This window comes from Limulus polyphemus, unplaced genomic scaffold, assembly GCF_000517525.1.
Source record: "Limulus polyphemus unplaced genomic scaffold, Limulus_polyphemus-2.1.2 Scaffold87, whole genome shotgun sequence".
Taxonomy (NCBI): domain Eukaryota; kingdom Metazoa; phylum Arthropoda; class Merostomata; order Xiphosura; family Limulidae; genus Limulus; species Limulus polyphemus.
This window is the reverse complement of record NW_013665697.1, coordinates 270,250-287,926: the sequence shown is the minus strand read 5'-3', so window position 1 is coordinate 287,926 and position 17,677 is coordinate 270,250. Positions and strand designations below refer to the sequence as shown.

At 33.1% G+C, this 17,677-nt stretch overlaps 1 protein-coding gene across 4 annotated transcripts in view; it reads left to right on the top strand.

Annotated features, from left to right (window-relative positions):
* Window positions 1–17,677, top strand: part of LOC111088141 — a 137,651-nt gene that overhangs the window by 40,005 nt on the left and 79,969 nt on the right. For all 4 annotated transcript variants that reach the window (XR_002612750.1, XM_022397265.1, XM_022397251.1 and 1 more), the window contains exon 3: window positions 1,920–2,231. Coding sequence is in view for 3 of the 4 variants with exons in the window: in XM_022397265.1 (XP_022252973.1) it covers window positions 1,920–2,231 (312 nt within the window). In the remaining variant the exon portion in view is untranslated. The remainder of the gene's footprint in view (window positions 1–1,919; window positions 2,232–17,677) is intronic.

The window sequence follows — 17,677 nt, the reverse complement described above, 5'->3', positions numbered from 1 at the left end:
TGATCCAATGTAAACAGCATCATACATTTTTAACCATAAATGACGAAAAGTTTTAAGAATTGTTTTCTGTAGTGAGGAGATGACTATTGTATTTTACCTAACTCTGCTTCTCATCCGAACGTTATTTCGGTTGGTATCTCTTACTCTCAATTACGAATTATATTTATAACTTCAACAGTGCTTTCAAACGATTTTGTTCATTTCTGGGCTCTATATTTGACCATGTTAGAAATATAAGTTTCGTTTGAAAGGTGAAATTTTACTTATAGTTGTACCTGTAAAAAATATTTCTAATTTGTTAAAATTATATTGCTATAATTTTTTTTCTTGTTGTTTTTCACCAACACCATGAGTAAAGAAGGATTTTGAAAAGTATGATCTGTCTATTATTAAAGCTTTCTCTACTCAGTTAAAACGATTTGGAGAAGCATCATCTCTCATTAGTAATCTTGGAATGAAACAGATTAAAACCGTTTCTATAGTTCTTTTGAATGCTTCTTATGTAAATAATTTAACTTTGTTTAAGTTCCAACTTCTTTCTGTTTGAATACATTTATTTTTCCTTAATTTCTCCTTTATGTATTGAACTTTTTTTTTATGAAAGAATGCAAACGTTTCTTAGAAAAGTAAACGAAAGGTAATTAATCAAGGAAGTCTTTGGATAAACATGTACTCACTTTTACTTAACATGCTTAGGCTCATCTATATGGAACTTTTCCATCAAGTTCATTGAAAGAGGCTTTTAAAATCAGTTGCATTTTAAAGAGCGGTACTTTATGATATGGACATTTGCCTTCTTTTGCTTCTGGCTGGCGTGTGTTCCGCAGGATGTAATTTGGCTTCAATATAGCTATATCTGTTTGAAAGACATGATCTGGCTTATAGTTAGCTACATCTGCTTAAAGGACATGATTCAGCTTCTAAATAGTTACGTCTATCTGTAGGACATGATTTGTTTGTTTTTTTATAGCTATATTTGTCCCGAAGGACGTGAGTTGGCTTTTATATAATCATGTCTGCCTTAAAGACACGATTTCTCTTCTAGATAGTTATGTCTGCCCCGAAAAAAATAATTTAACTTCTAGACAGCTACAGTTGACTGAACGACATGATTTAACTTCTAGACAGCTACATCTGATTGAAGGACATGATATAACTTCTAGACAGCTACATCTGACTGAAGGACATGATTTAACTTCTAGACAGCTATATCTGACTGAAGGACATGATTTAACTTCTAGACAGCTACATCTGACTGAAGGACATGATATAACTTCCAGACAGCTACATCTGACTGAAGGACATGATTTAACTTCTAGACAGCTATATCTGACTGAAGGACATGATTTAACTTCTAGACAGCTACATCTGACTGAAGGACATGATATAACTTCTAGACAGCTACATCTCACTGAAGGACATGATTTAACTTCTAGACAGCTACATTTGACTGAGGGACATGATATAACTTCTAGACAGCTACATCTGACTGAAGGACATGATATAACTTCTAGACAGCTACATCTGACTGAAGGACATAATATAACTTCAAGACAGCTACATCTGACTGAAGGACATGATTTAACTTCCAGACAGCTACGCCTGCCCCAAAGGATATCTTTTGGCTTCTGCAATGTTAAACGTTTATGACAATATTAAATGACTGCTCATTGCTGTTAAAATATCTAACAGTGTTCATATATGAACTTTTTTAAAAGAAAAAACACAATGATTTATAAAAGCAGTTCTAAAGCTTTCAATTATTTATATGTAATCCTAACTGCTTAATCACTCGTTTGTAAATGCATTTTTTCATCGAATTTACCTTAATTTTTTTATACTTATGGATATTGTTTATGTCAGTCCTTACCAAGACTACTAATCAAAGCTAGAAATTCCACTTGATCTTCCCTCTTAAGCTCCAGCTAAACTTCTTCGCTTCAATTACACCAAAACGAAGTCCGACCGAGCTAAGTTTAGTTGTGAAGTGGGTCATGTTTACCCAGTGCCAGACATCAGCGTATATAAAATATCACCAGGGGAAAGCGAACCCACCATCATAACAGACGGAGTAGCAAAAGTTTCTGATCAAGACGACAGTTATAGAGTACTAGTAACTTATGAGGTAAAAGACAGTGAGCTTAAACCAGATGGCGCCACACGGTTTGAGTGTCTTATCCTCTTTCCCGGAACAGACTATAAGAGATATAGCAGCATAACCTATTATCCAGGTAAGGTTTTACGAAAGTTATAAACATTCCAGTAAATATACTTTATAACCTTATTTAACGTCTCTATTGAGAAACTTGATGTTTTTATTATTGTGTTTATTCTCTTATATAACTTCAGTGTAGACAAGTTTAGGCCCGCGCATTGCTTGGTGGTTAGGGTACTAGACTTGCAATCTGTTGATCGCAGGTACAAATCCTCATCACCGGCCACCCGAGTGTTAAAAAATCCTTGAATTCCAATATTACTAGTCGACCCCAAACTAGTTGGGATTAAGGTTGTTACGAAGAAGAAGTCTAGAAAATTTCAACCTCGTTATAAGATGAATAGAAGTTAAGTCATACGGTGATAGACTTAACATGAGCGAATTTATTAGAGCTTTTCACATTCTTTTACCAAAGGGTGGAAACACAAAAGATACGTTTATACCTTTTCATATAATACGTTTCCTTTCAGATTTTGAAGGTTTGATTTGAAAAAAAAACAATGAAAAATGTTTTAAGTTAATTTTATCAGTAAATGTGTCGTTTAAGAGAACAAATTAATATTTTATTACACGGTGCTAAATAAAAAAACATTGTTCTGCCACCTAACTTAAACTTTTAAAACAAATCTTAAAGAGGATTATGGAAAACGTTAACCCTCTATAAATACCGACTAATAAGTGATTTTGTTAGAGCAATTGTATCAGTGTCTAGATATCTACATTTAATGTATCCGAAAATCATAGCCTAACTTCTTGAAAACACTTTGTTTGTTTTTCTCGATTGTCACCAACGTGTAGAAAACCTATAACCAATTAAAATAGGGTACCGTAACTTATCAGACCTGGTTGAGGAAATGTACGCTTTAAAGACATGTATTTCTTTTACCTTTGCTGTAACTGGTAAAAGAGTGGCTCGATATGAAGTTAGTCCTCGCCTTTGAGAAGAGAAACTTTGGATAATTGTGACTGACGCACTATTTACTCACGGTGGATTTACCTTTAAATTAATGTTCGCGTTGCAGTTTAACAATAAGTGTAACAGTTGATAGCAAACTTGCTTTCCGTTGGTGATATTTTATAGAATTTTAGTAAGAGTTAGTCATCTAATAATACCAACAAATATGTTAACTTGGTTACTTATTTCTAACACACATTTTTTTAAGCTGTTTCATGACAGGATTGTTTTTTAGAATTTTTTCTCTTCTTTGAGGTTTTATTTAAAGAGTATATTTCCGGAAACTGAGTCGATAATATTTATCTAGTATAATTTGAATTAATTTTACTTAAAGATACACTTTATGTATTCAGATATATGGTATTTATTCTAATGTGTTCGTTTACATTTAGAAAAAGAGTATTTTGTGATATCATAATAACTATATCTATATAGCTAAAGGCTAATTCTCTTTTAATTTAACAATTGTAATTTCAACAGATAAATAGTTAATAATTGGTTCTGTCATGGTGAATGGCAACCAATAATTGTATATCAAACTTTTATATTATAATTGTATTAAGATTTTTAACCTCTTTCAAGACTCTAAATGTCCAGACCTAATTACTAGAAGTATTTTTTTATTGTTATCATCGCTAGTTAAAGATTATTGTACCTGTTTTAATACACACAGTATGATGCACCCGTGTAGAAAACTTGATTTTATGAAACCATCTTTTCGATATTATGATAAACTGACTTATCGATCTTATCCCTTAAAGCGATATATCGATGTTCTTCTGGTTGCAAAACTGGTGGCCAATTAATTAAGTTTTTAATGAAACGTAACGGCGACTAAACATGTGTTTATTAACCATTTTTCAATCATACGAAGTAAGAGACAGCTAGAATGGTTGTTATAAGTAAATAATTTGTATCTCACGCCACCAGTTTCTGCTCTTAAGACATCCAGGTACCTGAAGTGTATTATCTTATGTATTAGGTCTATGTACATGATTTCCGAGAGTTTTATGGAAGTAAGCTATCCATACTGTTTTATTCATAATAAGAGTTAATACTTTAAGCAAGTAATCAGAACTCGTAGTGTTGCTTTACTGATTTTAATGTAAATTTTCACTGTACAAATCATATATTCGATATGAAAGAAATACTTTATTTAGCAATATATTATATTATCGCGTTTTGTGTTCAGTTTTCTACCCACACACTAATAATATTTAATGCTGCTTTCATAAATAAGTCCGAGAAACACAGTTATAACTGGAAATTAAAATTAGTCAGTGTACAAAAAAAAATCTGGCAACAAAAGATGGGGTGACAAAATGTTGCTTTCTTTCTATTCAGCGAAACGTAACAACAGGACTTATTTTCTCTTTTTGTGCCAAATTTCTTCTTAAACAGGAAAAGTATTCTATCCACTGCATCTACGCAGATCGAGTGCCAAATAGCTTCAAATGGAAAAATAAATAACCTTTGAATAAAACGTGGAAAACGCCCCCACCTCTGTATACGGATTCTTGTCATGTTGCCTAGTTAGGAGATGAAATCGTTCAGAGTTGAAACTATTCTGCGTGCAGACAAAGAACAAAGCTTATAGCAACTTCATGCAGATAAGGGACTGCTTCTTCCTTTCGGAAAATCCACTTGGCTTAGAAACCCTCTTATTGATCAGACTCCAACATCTTTCTCTTTGATTACGTGTCGCAATTCTTCCAAAAAGTGCTTGATTTTATTAGCCGTCTTTGTGATATTTCTTCAGTGAATTTTAAATTCCGTAAGAGTAAAAGTTTTATTTGTTGTTAAACGCACAACGGGTTATCTGTGCTGTGCCCACCGCAGGTATTGAAATCTCATTTTTAATATTATAAGTTCTCAGTCTTACCGCTGAGACAAAAAAAAAGTAAGAGAAGTAAAAGTAAGCTCTTAATATATTATTTGTAATCATATCCGTTGACAGAAAATTCTTAACATGTTGTTTCCAATTACATCTCATTATAAAAATTCTCTTATAATATTTTTTGGTAATCATATCTCTTCGTAAAAACATTTTTTAATATCATTTCTAATCACATTTCAAAGTTATACAACATCCAAATATTATCTCCGAATAATAATAATAATAACTCTTGTGAAAGGTATTTTAACTCTCAAGCTACCAGTTTGGTTGTATACCATTCACTTCCCGTGGGATCCACATATAACATTATATTGAATAATTTGTGTTGTTGTTTTTTTCCGGTCACAACATTCAGTGTAAAGAGCTAATAAAAACTGGTGAAATAACTCATTTTCTATGTAAAGTACGTAAGAAACCCAGCAGTAATTAGACGGATTATTTCCAATAATAATAAGATTTTTGTTATGTGTATTTGTATGTGACACGCTATTAGTGACTCTATAACCAACAGAGATATAGGCCCACAACCAATTTGATACACAAATAGCTTGAAATATTCTACTTAAAAAGTCTATAGCTAATTGATAATTCTAGGGTTAAAATCCCAGTATATTTTAGAAAGTATGTGACAACATTCTTATCAGTTTATGTTTAATGCTGGATATTTCCCCAAAATTATTCGGAAAAAAATTAACGTTATTGAAAAAGTTGATCAGATTTTATAGGATCCCATCCTGTGGGCATAATTTGAATGAAAATGGAGCTGTATGTCTTTTGAAAATAGAAGAAATTAGGGTGAAAAAATTATAAGTCAGTGCAATTTTAATTTTCAGCTACAAAATGTTACTTTGATTGGACTAATATTTGAATAAATGTTATCATGAATGTAAGAACAGTTAGCTTCCAAAACTATGCCATCACTTGGCTTTAAAATCGTAACCCTGAACTGTTATTTTGGGTTGCATTATCACACAAAATTGAATTACTTTTTTCTATCAGTTTAAAAATTGATCAAATTCAAGATACTTCACTTGCACTCAGTGTTGTAGATCCAACCATGATTTTAAAAACGTGGTTTTACTATTCATTTACTTGCAATCAAATTAATGTTAAAATGCACTTTCAATAAACACTCCTTTGCGAGTTTCTTACGCTTGAAAGCGTGTGACAAGGAAGTACAAGTTCGGACATTCTTGTATTTCTACCTATATTTATAACATGCATGAAGTAACATTTGATACTGTATGTTATTACAAGGAGTACTTGAAAAGCAAGAATCCTTCGGATATCTTGAATGGGATAGTGAAATGTGATGGATAAACAGTGTCCACTTTATATATTGTTTGTTTGTTTGTTATGGATTTCGCGCAAAGCTACAAGAGAACTATCTGCGCTAGTCGTCCCTAATATAGCAGTGTAAGACTAGAGGGAAGGCAGCTAGTTATCACTTTATATATATAAACAATTTATAGTATTCATTAGACGACAACAAAACTTTGAAATCCGATTATTGTTATAATTAGAAACTAAAATCTACAAACAAATATACTTTACGTTAGCCAAAAAATTGAGCATTTTCTGATAAACATATCACGTAAAAAAGGCCTATAACAGACTTTGGGCCGAGACTCGAACCCAGGACTTCTAGTTAATGAACTACACAGATCGTGTTCCTCAATTCCCAGTTATAAGGTTACATACGACGTTATGGTCAGACAATTAGTTGGTTTATTGAACACCATCCAACCAGTTTATATGAAGTCTACCACAGACTTACATTTATTTATAATTTTGGTTAGGAAATTATTAAAGGTCACTTTCTAGCATAAACCTTTTTACGTAAAAAGGTCTGAGACTGGGCCTTGAACCCAGAACCTCGAGCTATCAGGGTCATTGCTTTAACACTGAGCTATCCAAGGCTACAAATCAGCTCTGTCACTGTTCACCCACACGTTGAAGAAAGACTGTAAAGAAATAAAAAAATAGGAGTATAGGGACGTTGTTTTCAATAGTATTTATAAACTGAAAACTTACATTTAGATACAAAGTGTAATTATTGAATTGTGAAAATTGTGCCATAAGACGGAATACTTTTTTTCTTATTATGAGTGGGACAAACATCATGTAACACTCAGTTAATAAGTTATTTATCTGATGTTTGCAGAAAGAATCAGAATTATGTTCGTTTCGGTATATTTAAACAAGGGAGTATTATATAGCTAGGTAAATGAAATTAATACCATCAAAAACGCTGCCAGAGAAACTATGGAATAAATAGGTAACTGGAAGAGTAACAAATAATCACATTGGCTTCTGTCAGATTAACTTGGGTCAGTGTAAACCCATAACTAGTTTTAGTACCTTCATTCGTGGTCTGAATAGTCTTATCTCAAGCGTGCGATCATGTCTGAGAGTACTGTACCATGTAGGAATAAGGCGTTTACTTGACGTTTCTCTATACTGCTCTTATTTATATTATCCTTTAATTCCAGTTCGTTTGCTTGTTCCCTTTGAATAAGATCATTGGCTCAGTTTTATTTTATTTACTTTACAATTCCCAGATGAATAAAATGTAAACTTTCCTGTGAGTGGTAAACTTCAGAGCTTATAGCTCTAGAATTCGGGGCTCAATTCCCGCATCGACACAGCACGTATACCCTATAGTACAGCTTTAGCCTAAAACGAAAACAACAATTCTCAATTCTTTGCGCAAGTGTATGTTTGGTAATTCTGTTAATTGCTAAAAAAAAGTATTACATCTTAAGGCAAAATTTTCACTTCTTCATTACTCAATAATTATGATTTGCGTCTAGAAGTTAAGTATTTCAGTTTACAAATTCCCAACACACCCTATTTTCCTACAGTCTTTCATTAGTAAATTAACGTTTATTAGCACATTTTACAAACCATTTAACGAAATAAAACATTTATAAAATATCTAGGAAAAAGAATATCCAGTATATTTCCTATACGTTTGTTTATTTTATTTTTATTGGCATCCCTAAAGTATCAGGTTACTTACGATAAAGACCAAAGTCTGTACAGAATTTCTTATGTAGAAAGGTATGGTCATTTGTAGTGTTCGTTGTGCTTTCACCCTATATATACTACACTGGGGCTATCACAATAACTGAAATACGGAATTTTAAAACCAAGCTATTCAGATCAATCTTCCTCTATTTAGTCCTAACTTCCATTTTCAATGAGTTATTCGGCTGTTCTCTAACAAGAGTATTTATTTACTACTGTACCAGCTATCTAATTTAGCTTTCAATGTATTTACACTTATTTATAAGTTACATCAAAGACCCAGTAAAACTAAAGGGTTACATTTAAATAACAGCGACAACGAAGAAAGTTGAACAAATACGTATATACAAAGGAAACTGGGAATTAAATTAAAGGCGCTCTGCTCCTTAAGTTTATAACACACACTTAATATTCGATTTTACTTGAAGGTTTTATGTTTACTCCAAACAACTACCTTTTACGTTACTTAAAAAATATTGATTGGCTACACGTCAGAAGCGTCAATTTTTTTATATTCTCTGATTCAATTTAGTTTATTTTGGACTTATGAATTACATAGTCACCCTTCCAAGAATAACAGCAAATACATTGGTCCACAAGTCTACCTAATTATAATGTCATGGATGATGAATAACCCACTAGTTCAACCTGAATTAAAACTGTTTAAAGGTTACAGTCCTTTTAACATTCTTCTTAAAGCAAGCAGTTGAATAAAAAGTACAAAAAGTCGCAGTAACAATGAGGGTGTGTTTCTATAGCTGTAAAGACATCCTGTCATGAACAGAAGTTCCAACGATTGAGTATGATAAATGACAGAAGAATGAGAGAAACACAAGCTGGCGAATTCAATGGAGTAGCCAATTTTTATGTGTGAGACAGAAAATGTGGTATACAAGAAGCGGGCGATGGATTACTGCATATTTCACAATGAAGTGATAGGAATAAATTTTTATTAATTAGAATAGGTTACCACTTATAGTTTACTGTTATCTTAAATAACAAGTTTTCAATCTGAGTGGACTCTCAGATCAAAGACTCCCCCCATATAGTTTAATAGCTTTAATTTTAAACTACTGATTTGAAGAAGGGGATCCAACCAGTAACACCGGCCAGCACAAGGGCTGTATGTAGCTCTTTGAACCAATAACATGATTGACTGTCATTTTTATGACGCGCTAACAGCTGAAAGAGCATCGCATCTCTAACTAACCTTAGACTTTTTTGGGTGCGCAGGCCTACATTTTTTTTTCCCATAGTCTTTGCGGACCGTTGAGCCGATGGCAGATCTTGCTCTGCCATCGTTTCTAAAGCTGTTTCTTACGTCAAGGATGCAACCCACTTGACAGTCTTCCCTCTTTGAAAGGACGAGCATGTATAGACATATACACTGACCATTCAGCCACCCTTGTCCTTTTCTGCCAAGAAAGCTTACTTTTCGATGCAAGGAAAACATTTTACTGATACTAAATATGATGATTCCACACATATGTAATATAATATTCAAATATCGCTTCTTAGTTAAAAGGAACAACTCATTCTTCCTCGGTTCGGTGAAAAACAAGACCAAATGCTTACCCCACGTGTTTACTGCGTTATTTTCCCTTTAAACCTAGAATTACCTATGGAGTCCACAATAGATCCCATAGGATTTTGAAACGCATTTTTCTCTAAACTATTTGTCTTCTTGCGGGTCAGCGGTAAGTTTACACACTTACAATGCTAAGATCCGATGTTCTATTTCCCGCAGTGGACAGAGCACAGACAGCTTTGCACTAAAAGGAAAAGAAAGAAAAGCAATAAATCTGAACTGTTTATTCACAAAATTGCGTGTTGGTTACAGAGTCTCTAGAAGTACATGAGATGTAAAAAAAAATTATGCAACAATACCACCAATATTGTAATTAACGCCCCTAATTACTGTTAAGGTCCTCTATGCATTTTACATAAAAACACAAACGATTTTACCCTATTTTGTTTGATGAATTCTTTACACTGAGGTCTTAACAAGAAAACAAAGTATTCAATATGATGCAAAATGTGGACAACAATGTAGTGAACGCTATAACAATGAATCAGTAATTTTAGGGTTAATAAATACTGATCATGCCTAATTCAATCATAACTCCTATGTCAGGAGTCATCATAAGGAGCTTGTATGTTTTTTTCGTCTCCTTTAGCTAGTTCTTAAAATAACTTGTTTATACAACTTCAAATATCTTAATTCTCTGGTAGGAAAAATGATTACTTCTATTTTTCTATTTTAATTTTATAGTACATGAAAACGTATCTTTGATCAAACTTATCTGAGTATCAGAACCTCCGAAACCTCGGATATTAATGTCGATCTGTAACCTTGAAGGTGAATTCAACCTAGTTTCAAATGTAATAATAGTTTGGAGAATCTTTTATTAATGCGGGAACGGCTGCTATGAAAAATGAAGTTTGGAATATTATATTACAGTTTTCAATTTGATATGTTGAATAAGAACAGTGAATATTCATACATAATTAATTTTCATGGATGCTACAACCAAACATGCTGTATCTCAAACCATAAGAGGAAGATGTAAAGAGATATGGTAGGTCCCTTATGATTTACTATATACATAGTACGTCGAAATTCCTATGATGGCATCTATGTAAGTAATAATTGTTAATCAGGGTGAATTTTGGAATGTAGTTACAGAAAATAATTATGTATATATATCTATTAATAAATTTGATAATATATTTGAGCTCATACCTTGATAAATAAAGGCGTTTGAGTATCATAATTGATTATGATGTATGATAAGGCAGAATATGAAGTAAAATATTAGTGTGTATTGTATGTATAATATATTTGGGTTTGTAGTGTAGCAATCCATAGCCTCATGTAAACCATTCACACAAGAATGATTCTACAGTATTATAAATTATAATTTAGAGACGTGCATGATTCTTGCCAGCATTATCCCATTCCTCGTCAGTTGTATCAAGTACATACTACTCATAAGATGCTAGAAGAGGAAAGGGTAAATCCTAATGACGTTTCAATGTGCCATAATACTGATGTAACAAGTGTACAGCATCACGCTGCAGCACTTGATCACGAGCGACAGTGAAGCATAGCCACGTATTGGATGACTAACTGATGAGTCATAGGTGTCAATAGGGCGTGGACTTTAGTTGCCACATGCCGCGATTAGAGTTTGATCCTTAGTAAATTACTGTAATCCTAGTGGGACAGGTTGGCAGAGAGAGAGAGATCACGTGACAGATGCTATCGCTCAGTTGTTGTGAATTGATGTTTGTCGAGTGAAAAGTTGTTGTTAATTTCATAATAAAGATGTTGAAATGAAATTTTATGATAATGTATGTGAACTTTTATAAGGCTATTGCTGCTCACAATTATATCCTTTTTAGCTGTATATTCCCACATGTGAAATATGTTGTGTATCAATCTTGTTGGCAAATATCAGAAACTGACTATATGTCGGCTTTTACTCAACTACTAAATCCAAAGTACAATTTAACTACTCAATTTAAAGTATCAGTTAACTCAATTTCAGGTTATTTGAAATTCTAATACGTAACAAGTTGAACACAGTTTACCACCCTACCGTAAAACAACCTTCAGATGTTATTCTATCCAAGGTTAATACCTCGGTTTGACAGTTGAACTCAGTTTGCCACCCTACCGTCAAATGTCATTCTATAAAGTTAGAATAGGTGTAATATTATACAGTGTGGCAACAAAAAAGAAAATGTTACTTTGTGGAAGCTGGCATCCAGCTTAAAGTACCGTTCAGTTTGAAAATACCAGTATTATTCAGTTTAGTATTGGGCAATGCCCATCAGTGTTTCCAGATAAGATTTAATTGAAAAATAATACTAAAACACGCACATACTTCATAATCTTAATATTAAATATACATATATCTATAAAAGTTCTTAATTTAAAATATTCCGGTCGCTGTGATAGTAAGATAGTAATAACTAAACCGATTGACTTAACAATTACTCAGAAATAATTCCTTACCCAAGCGGAATTAATGCGAACTACGACAAAGCTTTCGAAATATCAGAGCAAAAAGGATAAAAAGATTAACATTTTGTAGCAAGCTCAGCATTAGAATATTTCCAGGTTTTACACCTTCGAATAGATAGTACCTTAGCCACAACTCCATTTAAGTTTTAATTTAACTGCTTATTTCAGTTGCACGTATAAAAATATAAAATATATATTTTCATGCAATGCTGCTAAGTCATAAGCGTACAGTCGTAGATGAACTGCAATGATTTAACTAATAGTATATTCGGTTCTTTTCAAGTCAATATTAAATGTAATTACTGAAATGGAATAAATTGGCGAATATAATTAAGCAACTGAAAATTTAAAGCTTCAGAGCAGAGCGTCCGTTCCTCCTAGTTGTCCGAGTAATGTTTATGTTTTCATTACATACAGTCTAAATGAGTAACTTTTTATATGAACACAAGCATATACCCGCAAAACATTTGCGGCCAAATTAGTATCTTTATTGCAACAGTACTTCTTTAAATACAGAATTTCTAGAATAATACAAAATAATTCTGATCGCAGACACTGAAATTTAAAAGTCCACTTGTCTTAGTCCTAGTATTAGTTAAGCTTTTATTAAGTACGACTTATATTCGATGAAGAGATAAATTAACACTGTTCAGTTAGGGCTAAACCTTACCGCACTTAATACTATCTATAAATAATTTTCTAATATTTTTTTACGACCTAATGTTAGACTTTTTTAAAAACTTTGATATGCTTTTAATATGTATAAAATGTCTACTAAAGTATATTTACGTCCTTTCTGGCGTAACTCGACGGTTTATCAAAGATAAATTTTCAAATTGCAAAAAAGGTGCAATTTTGTTTGTCAAAATATATCTTTAATTTTCGATCAGTTGTAGAATATTCGCTTCTAGTTGACAGGAAGCCAAACTACTTAAATTATGTAATAAGTTTCTATGACATTATTGCGTGACCGAAAGACAGACAGACAGATACACACTGTGTTTTAGTGTTAGATACATTGTTTGAAGAGCAATCGTAAATCTAAGAATGAAAAGAACGAAAACTATCTGAAAAATATAGATTGTGTTTCTCATATAAGTAGGAGATTGTAGCAGGTTACTGCTATTGTTCATGTAAGTAGGAGATTGTAGCAGGTTACTGCTATTGTTCATGTAAGTAGGAGATTGTAGCAGGTTACTGCAATTGTTTGTGTAAGTAGGAGATTGTAGCAGGTTACTGCTATTGTTCATGTAAGTAGGAGATTGTAGCAGGTTACTGCTATTGTTCATGTAAGTAGGAGATTGTAGTAAGTTACTGCAATTGTTCATATAAGTAGGAGATTGTAGCAAGTTACTGCAATTGTTTGTGTAAGTAGGAGATTGTAGCAGGTTACTGCTATTGTTCATGTAAGTAGGAGATTGTAGCAGGTTACTGCTATTGTTCATGTTAGTAGGAGATTATAGCAGGTTGCTCCGATTGTAGAGGTTTTGTAACAAATATCCCTAGAAATCTATTTTGCAGTGAAAGAGCATTTAAAGATCTCGTTGTTTGCTATTTCTGTATTTATGTTGTCCATTTGTTGTAGTATCCTTTAACTTTATGTCTCCCATTTGTTATGGTTGGATGCCGTGTCGCAACCAGGAAATTTTTTCTCTGGGACGGGGGAGCTGGAATCTTTTGCAATCAGAGAAAAATATTTAAAGCAAGAAAACAAAAGTAGAAAAATATTCTCTGAAACTTCAGGCGAGGGTGCGATTTAGTACGATAACCCTTTCGCTCCTGGCCACGTCTGTAGTTTTGTGTATGTTTTATTTTGATACTGCATGACGAATTCAGCGAATGTAGCTTCTCTAGGTTTGTTTAAAAAAACTAAGTTAAATATTAGACAATTTATGTCGGTAGCTCAAAGTGTATACTTATTTGAACATTTTCTCCACAATAAGTACTTTTTTAAGATTAACATTTGGTAACACTGGAAGACGCTGCTTACACATTTTTTTGCCCCGACTAAAGCAACATATTATAATATATAAACTCACTGATTATGCGCATATAATATCACAAAATTACCACTCGAACTCGCGTAATTCAGTACATTTAGCTCTTCTGTTACCTAAACGGCACTTTATGCGACACATGAGCTAAACGACCAATTCAGAGATCCCAAGTTCGTGTATAGTCGTTCTTAATTTTAAACTACTAGCCGGAGAGAAAAACAGCAGATGAGCAGCACTTGCCACTACAAGGACTTTGTTCGGCTATGAACCGAAAAATGGGACTGATTCTTACTCTTATAATGTTCTCGCAACTGATGGAAAGGGGGCGTTTAATAGCGTCGCAGCATGAACCTTCCGATATGCATCCCGACACGCTTACTGGTCCCATTAGTTTGAAACTTATACCATAAGAAAATGTTACACTTACCATGACATTTTTAGTTTCTTAAGCAATAGTCGATATGGTAAATTCAAATACCTACAAAAGCATGATGAACAAAGAAGTTTCAAGAATATATTATTGATCTGAATTGAAAATAGATATTATAAATCAAACGCTTTAGTTCAGGAATGGCATATCTCCAGGAATTTATTATATATTTTTTTACTTTGAGTATTGTGAAAAGTGATTGTCTTTGTACAGTTTCTGAACCTGTCATCTAAATATTTATCGGGAATTAGTTTATTTTATTCCCCAGACTAAATGGGGCTAAGATATTCCTGTAAAATTCATCCCAATCAAGTCAACATAGGTTTATATATATGTTGCTGTAGAAATAATTTAGTACTATTACTTCTCTGCCTCTATCAAACTTTACAATAACTCGTGCTTTAACATGTTCGTTTCAAAGTGATTAGTATACGCATTGATTCTTATATATTTTTGACATGGTCGTTTCAAAGTGATTGTAACATTGATGCTTATATATATTATTGAAATGGTCGTTTCAAAGTGATTGTAGCATTAATGCTTATATATTCTTGACGGTCTGGCATGGCCAGGTGGTTAGAGAGCTGGACTCGCAATCTGTAGGTCGCGGGTTCGAATCCCCATCCCACCAACTATGCTCCCTTTCAGACGTGGTGGCGTTATATTGTGACGGTCAATCCCACTATTTGTTGGTAAAAGAGTAGCCCAAAAGTTGGCAGTGGATGGTGGTAACTATCTGCCTTCCCGCTAGTCGTTTACTTCTAAATTAGGGACGGCTAGCGTAGATAGCCCTCGTGCAGCTTTGCGCGAACTTCCAAACAATTCTTGACATGTTCATTTCAAAGTGATTAGGACACTCATTGATGTTTATATATTCTTGACACGATCGTTTCAATGCGATCAGTATACTCATTGATCTTATACATTCTTGAGATGTTCGTTTCAAAGTGATTAAGTATAATCATTGATGCTTATATGTTCTTGACGATAGTAACTCACCATCCTCACATCGTGCTTGTAAGTTCCGACTCGACTCTTGTGCACAATGTTGTTGTTTTGAACATTGCATAATCATTCACAGCTTTACACCTTATCGCTTCCTTTTCTTCATAATAATATCCGAAGATGGTTTCAAATGTATTACAAAACAACTGATCCTAGCTTTAACTGGTGATATCATGTATAAGATTATTTTGTATATTAATATTTTTTTATGTATTATCAATGTCCTCTACTTTGAATTTCCAGAAAATCGTTACTCTCTCTCAAATATCTGTTGGCTAAGATGATTGAAGAAAATTATAAAATCAGCTGTGTCTGTTTGTCAGTCATAAACACGATATTTCAATTTTTGCCGATATATTTGTATTTTTTCACATTATATATAATTCATAAGTCGATATATTCTAAATTATATTTATATAATTACATTTTTTACGAGATTCAGTGAATTGCCTCTTATAAAATAATGTAAGAAAACCATCACATTTCACCTCATCCAGCCACATCTTTGATACGTCATTATAAGATTTGTCCTATAAGGTTTAATAAGTAAAAATATTTATTAATGTATTAAAAATACCATATAATGGCTTAGTTTGGTTTCTTTACGCTTCCAACTTGTTCACTTTATGTTTCCAGAAGCCCAATACGATGTGGGTGATGGATGGCATCATTATTTCTCGTGTGCAAGTTTTGCTTATCTGCACTCCACGTGGTTGACCAAAATTATTCTCGTAACCAAACATCGTATATTTCACAGCAACAACCATTTCTCTTGGCATGAAACAGCTGTTAATTTATCTTACTGATAGTCCATACATTGCGCATTTACTTTCCTGACTATTTCTACATTTATTACTTGAAACCTAAGGTTCGGAGTGACTTACTGGCAACTGTAAATATAAAAATGCGAAATTGGACAAGCTTGAACCGCTTGGATATTGGTTCATCTCACATTTTAATGAAGTAGTCACAAATGATATCTCATGAACGCTTCCCGCCATGAGATGCCACACAGTTGTTATGTGACAACTCTTCCCCGGTAAGATAACGGACTTAAAACGCTAAAATTCAGGGTTCGGTTCCATACTGTGGATAAAGCGCATACAACCAATTATGTAGCATTCGTCCCCTAGAGGAACTGCAGTAATTCTACGGACTTGCAATACTGAAATAATAAATCGATGTTTCTAAACTCATGAAAATTGTTGATAAGTAAATCTTAAAAACATTGTTCGAATGCACCTAACAACGTTTATTTTTGTGTCGCTTATGTATATGTGTGTGTGTATGGGTGTGTTCTACTGTCTTTTCAGATGAAATGTTTTAAAACGTTCCTCTGAACATATTATTGATCGAACATTATAAATTTGAACTTTGATTAACAATTTAATATAATCAATAGAAAACTTTCATAAATACTAAACCCCTAAAGGAGTCGTAAAATAATAAATAATTGCTACTAAGTGGTCAATTTACTATTAATATAGTAAATATATTATTACAGAAAATACAAAACAAAAACCAATATGTTGTACAATGTATCAGTATTTTGTATATATGTATATATATATATATTAGTCAAGAACACTACATATTGTTTTCGTGCTACCATACAGTGCCTTGCAAATGTATTCACCCCTACCAATAATATCACATTTTGATGAAATACAAATAATGTAAACAATTTTTAATGAACTCTAATGATCCAACTTAACACTGTTATGTATGAAGGAGGTTGAATGTCAGCAAAACCTGAAAAGAAAATATATAAATTGAAATTTGCTGATTGCATAAATATTCAGCCCCCTAAGTCAGTACTTGGTGGAAGCACATTTGGCAGCAATTACTGCTGTCTCTACCAGCTTTGCACAAAGGGATGGTGTAATTTTGGCCAATTCTTCCTGGCAAAATTACTCCAATTCTGGCATCGTTGGTCATCGTTGATGGACTGCAATCTTCAAGTCTTGCATAAAGTTTCCATTGGATTCAAGTCAGGACTTTGACTGTGCCACTCCAGGACATTCACTTTCTTCTTTTAAAAACACTCCAGTGTGGCTCTGGCTTTGTGCTTCTGGTCATTGTCCTGCTGAAATGTGAATTTTTGATCCAATTTTAGAT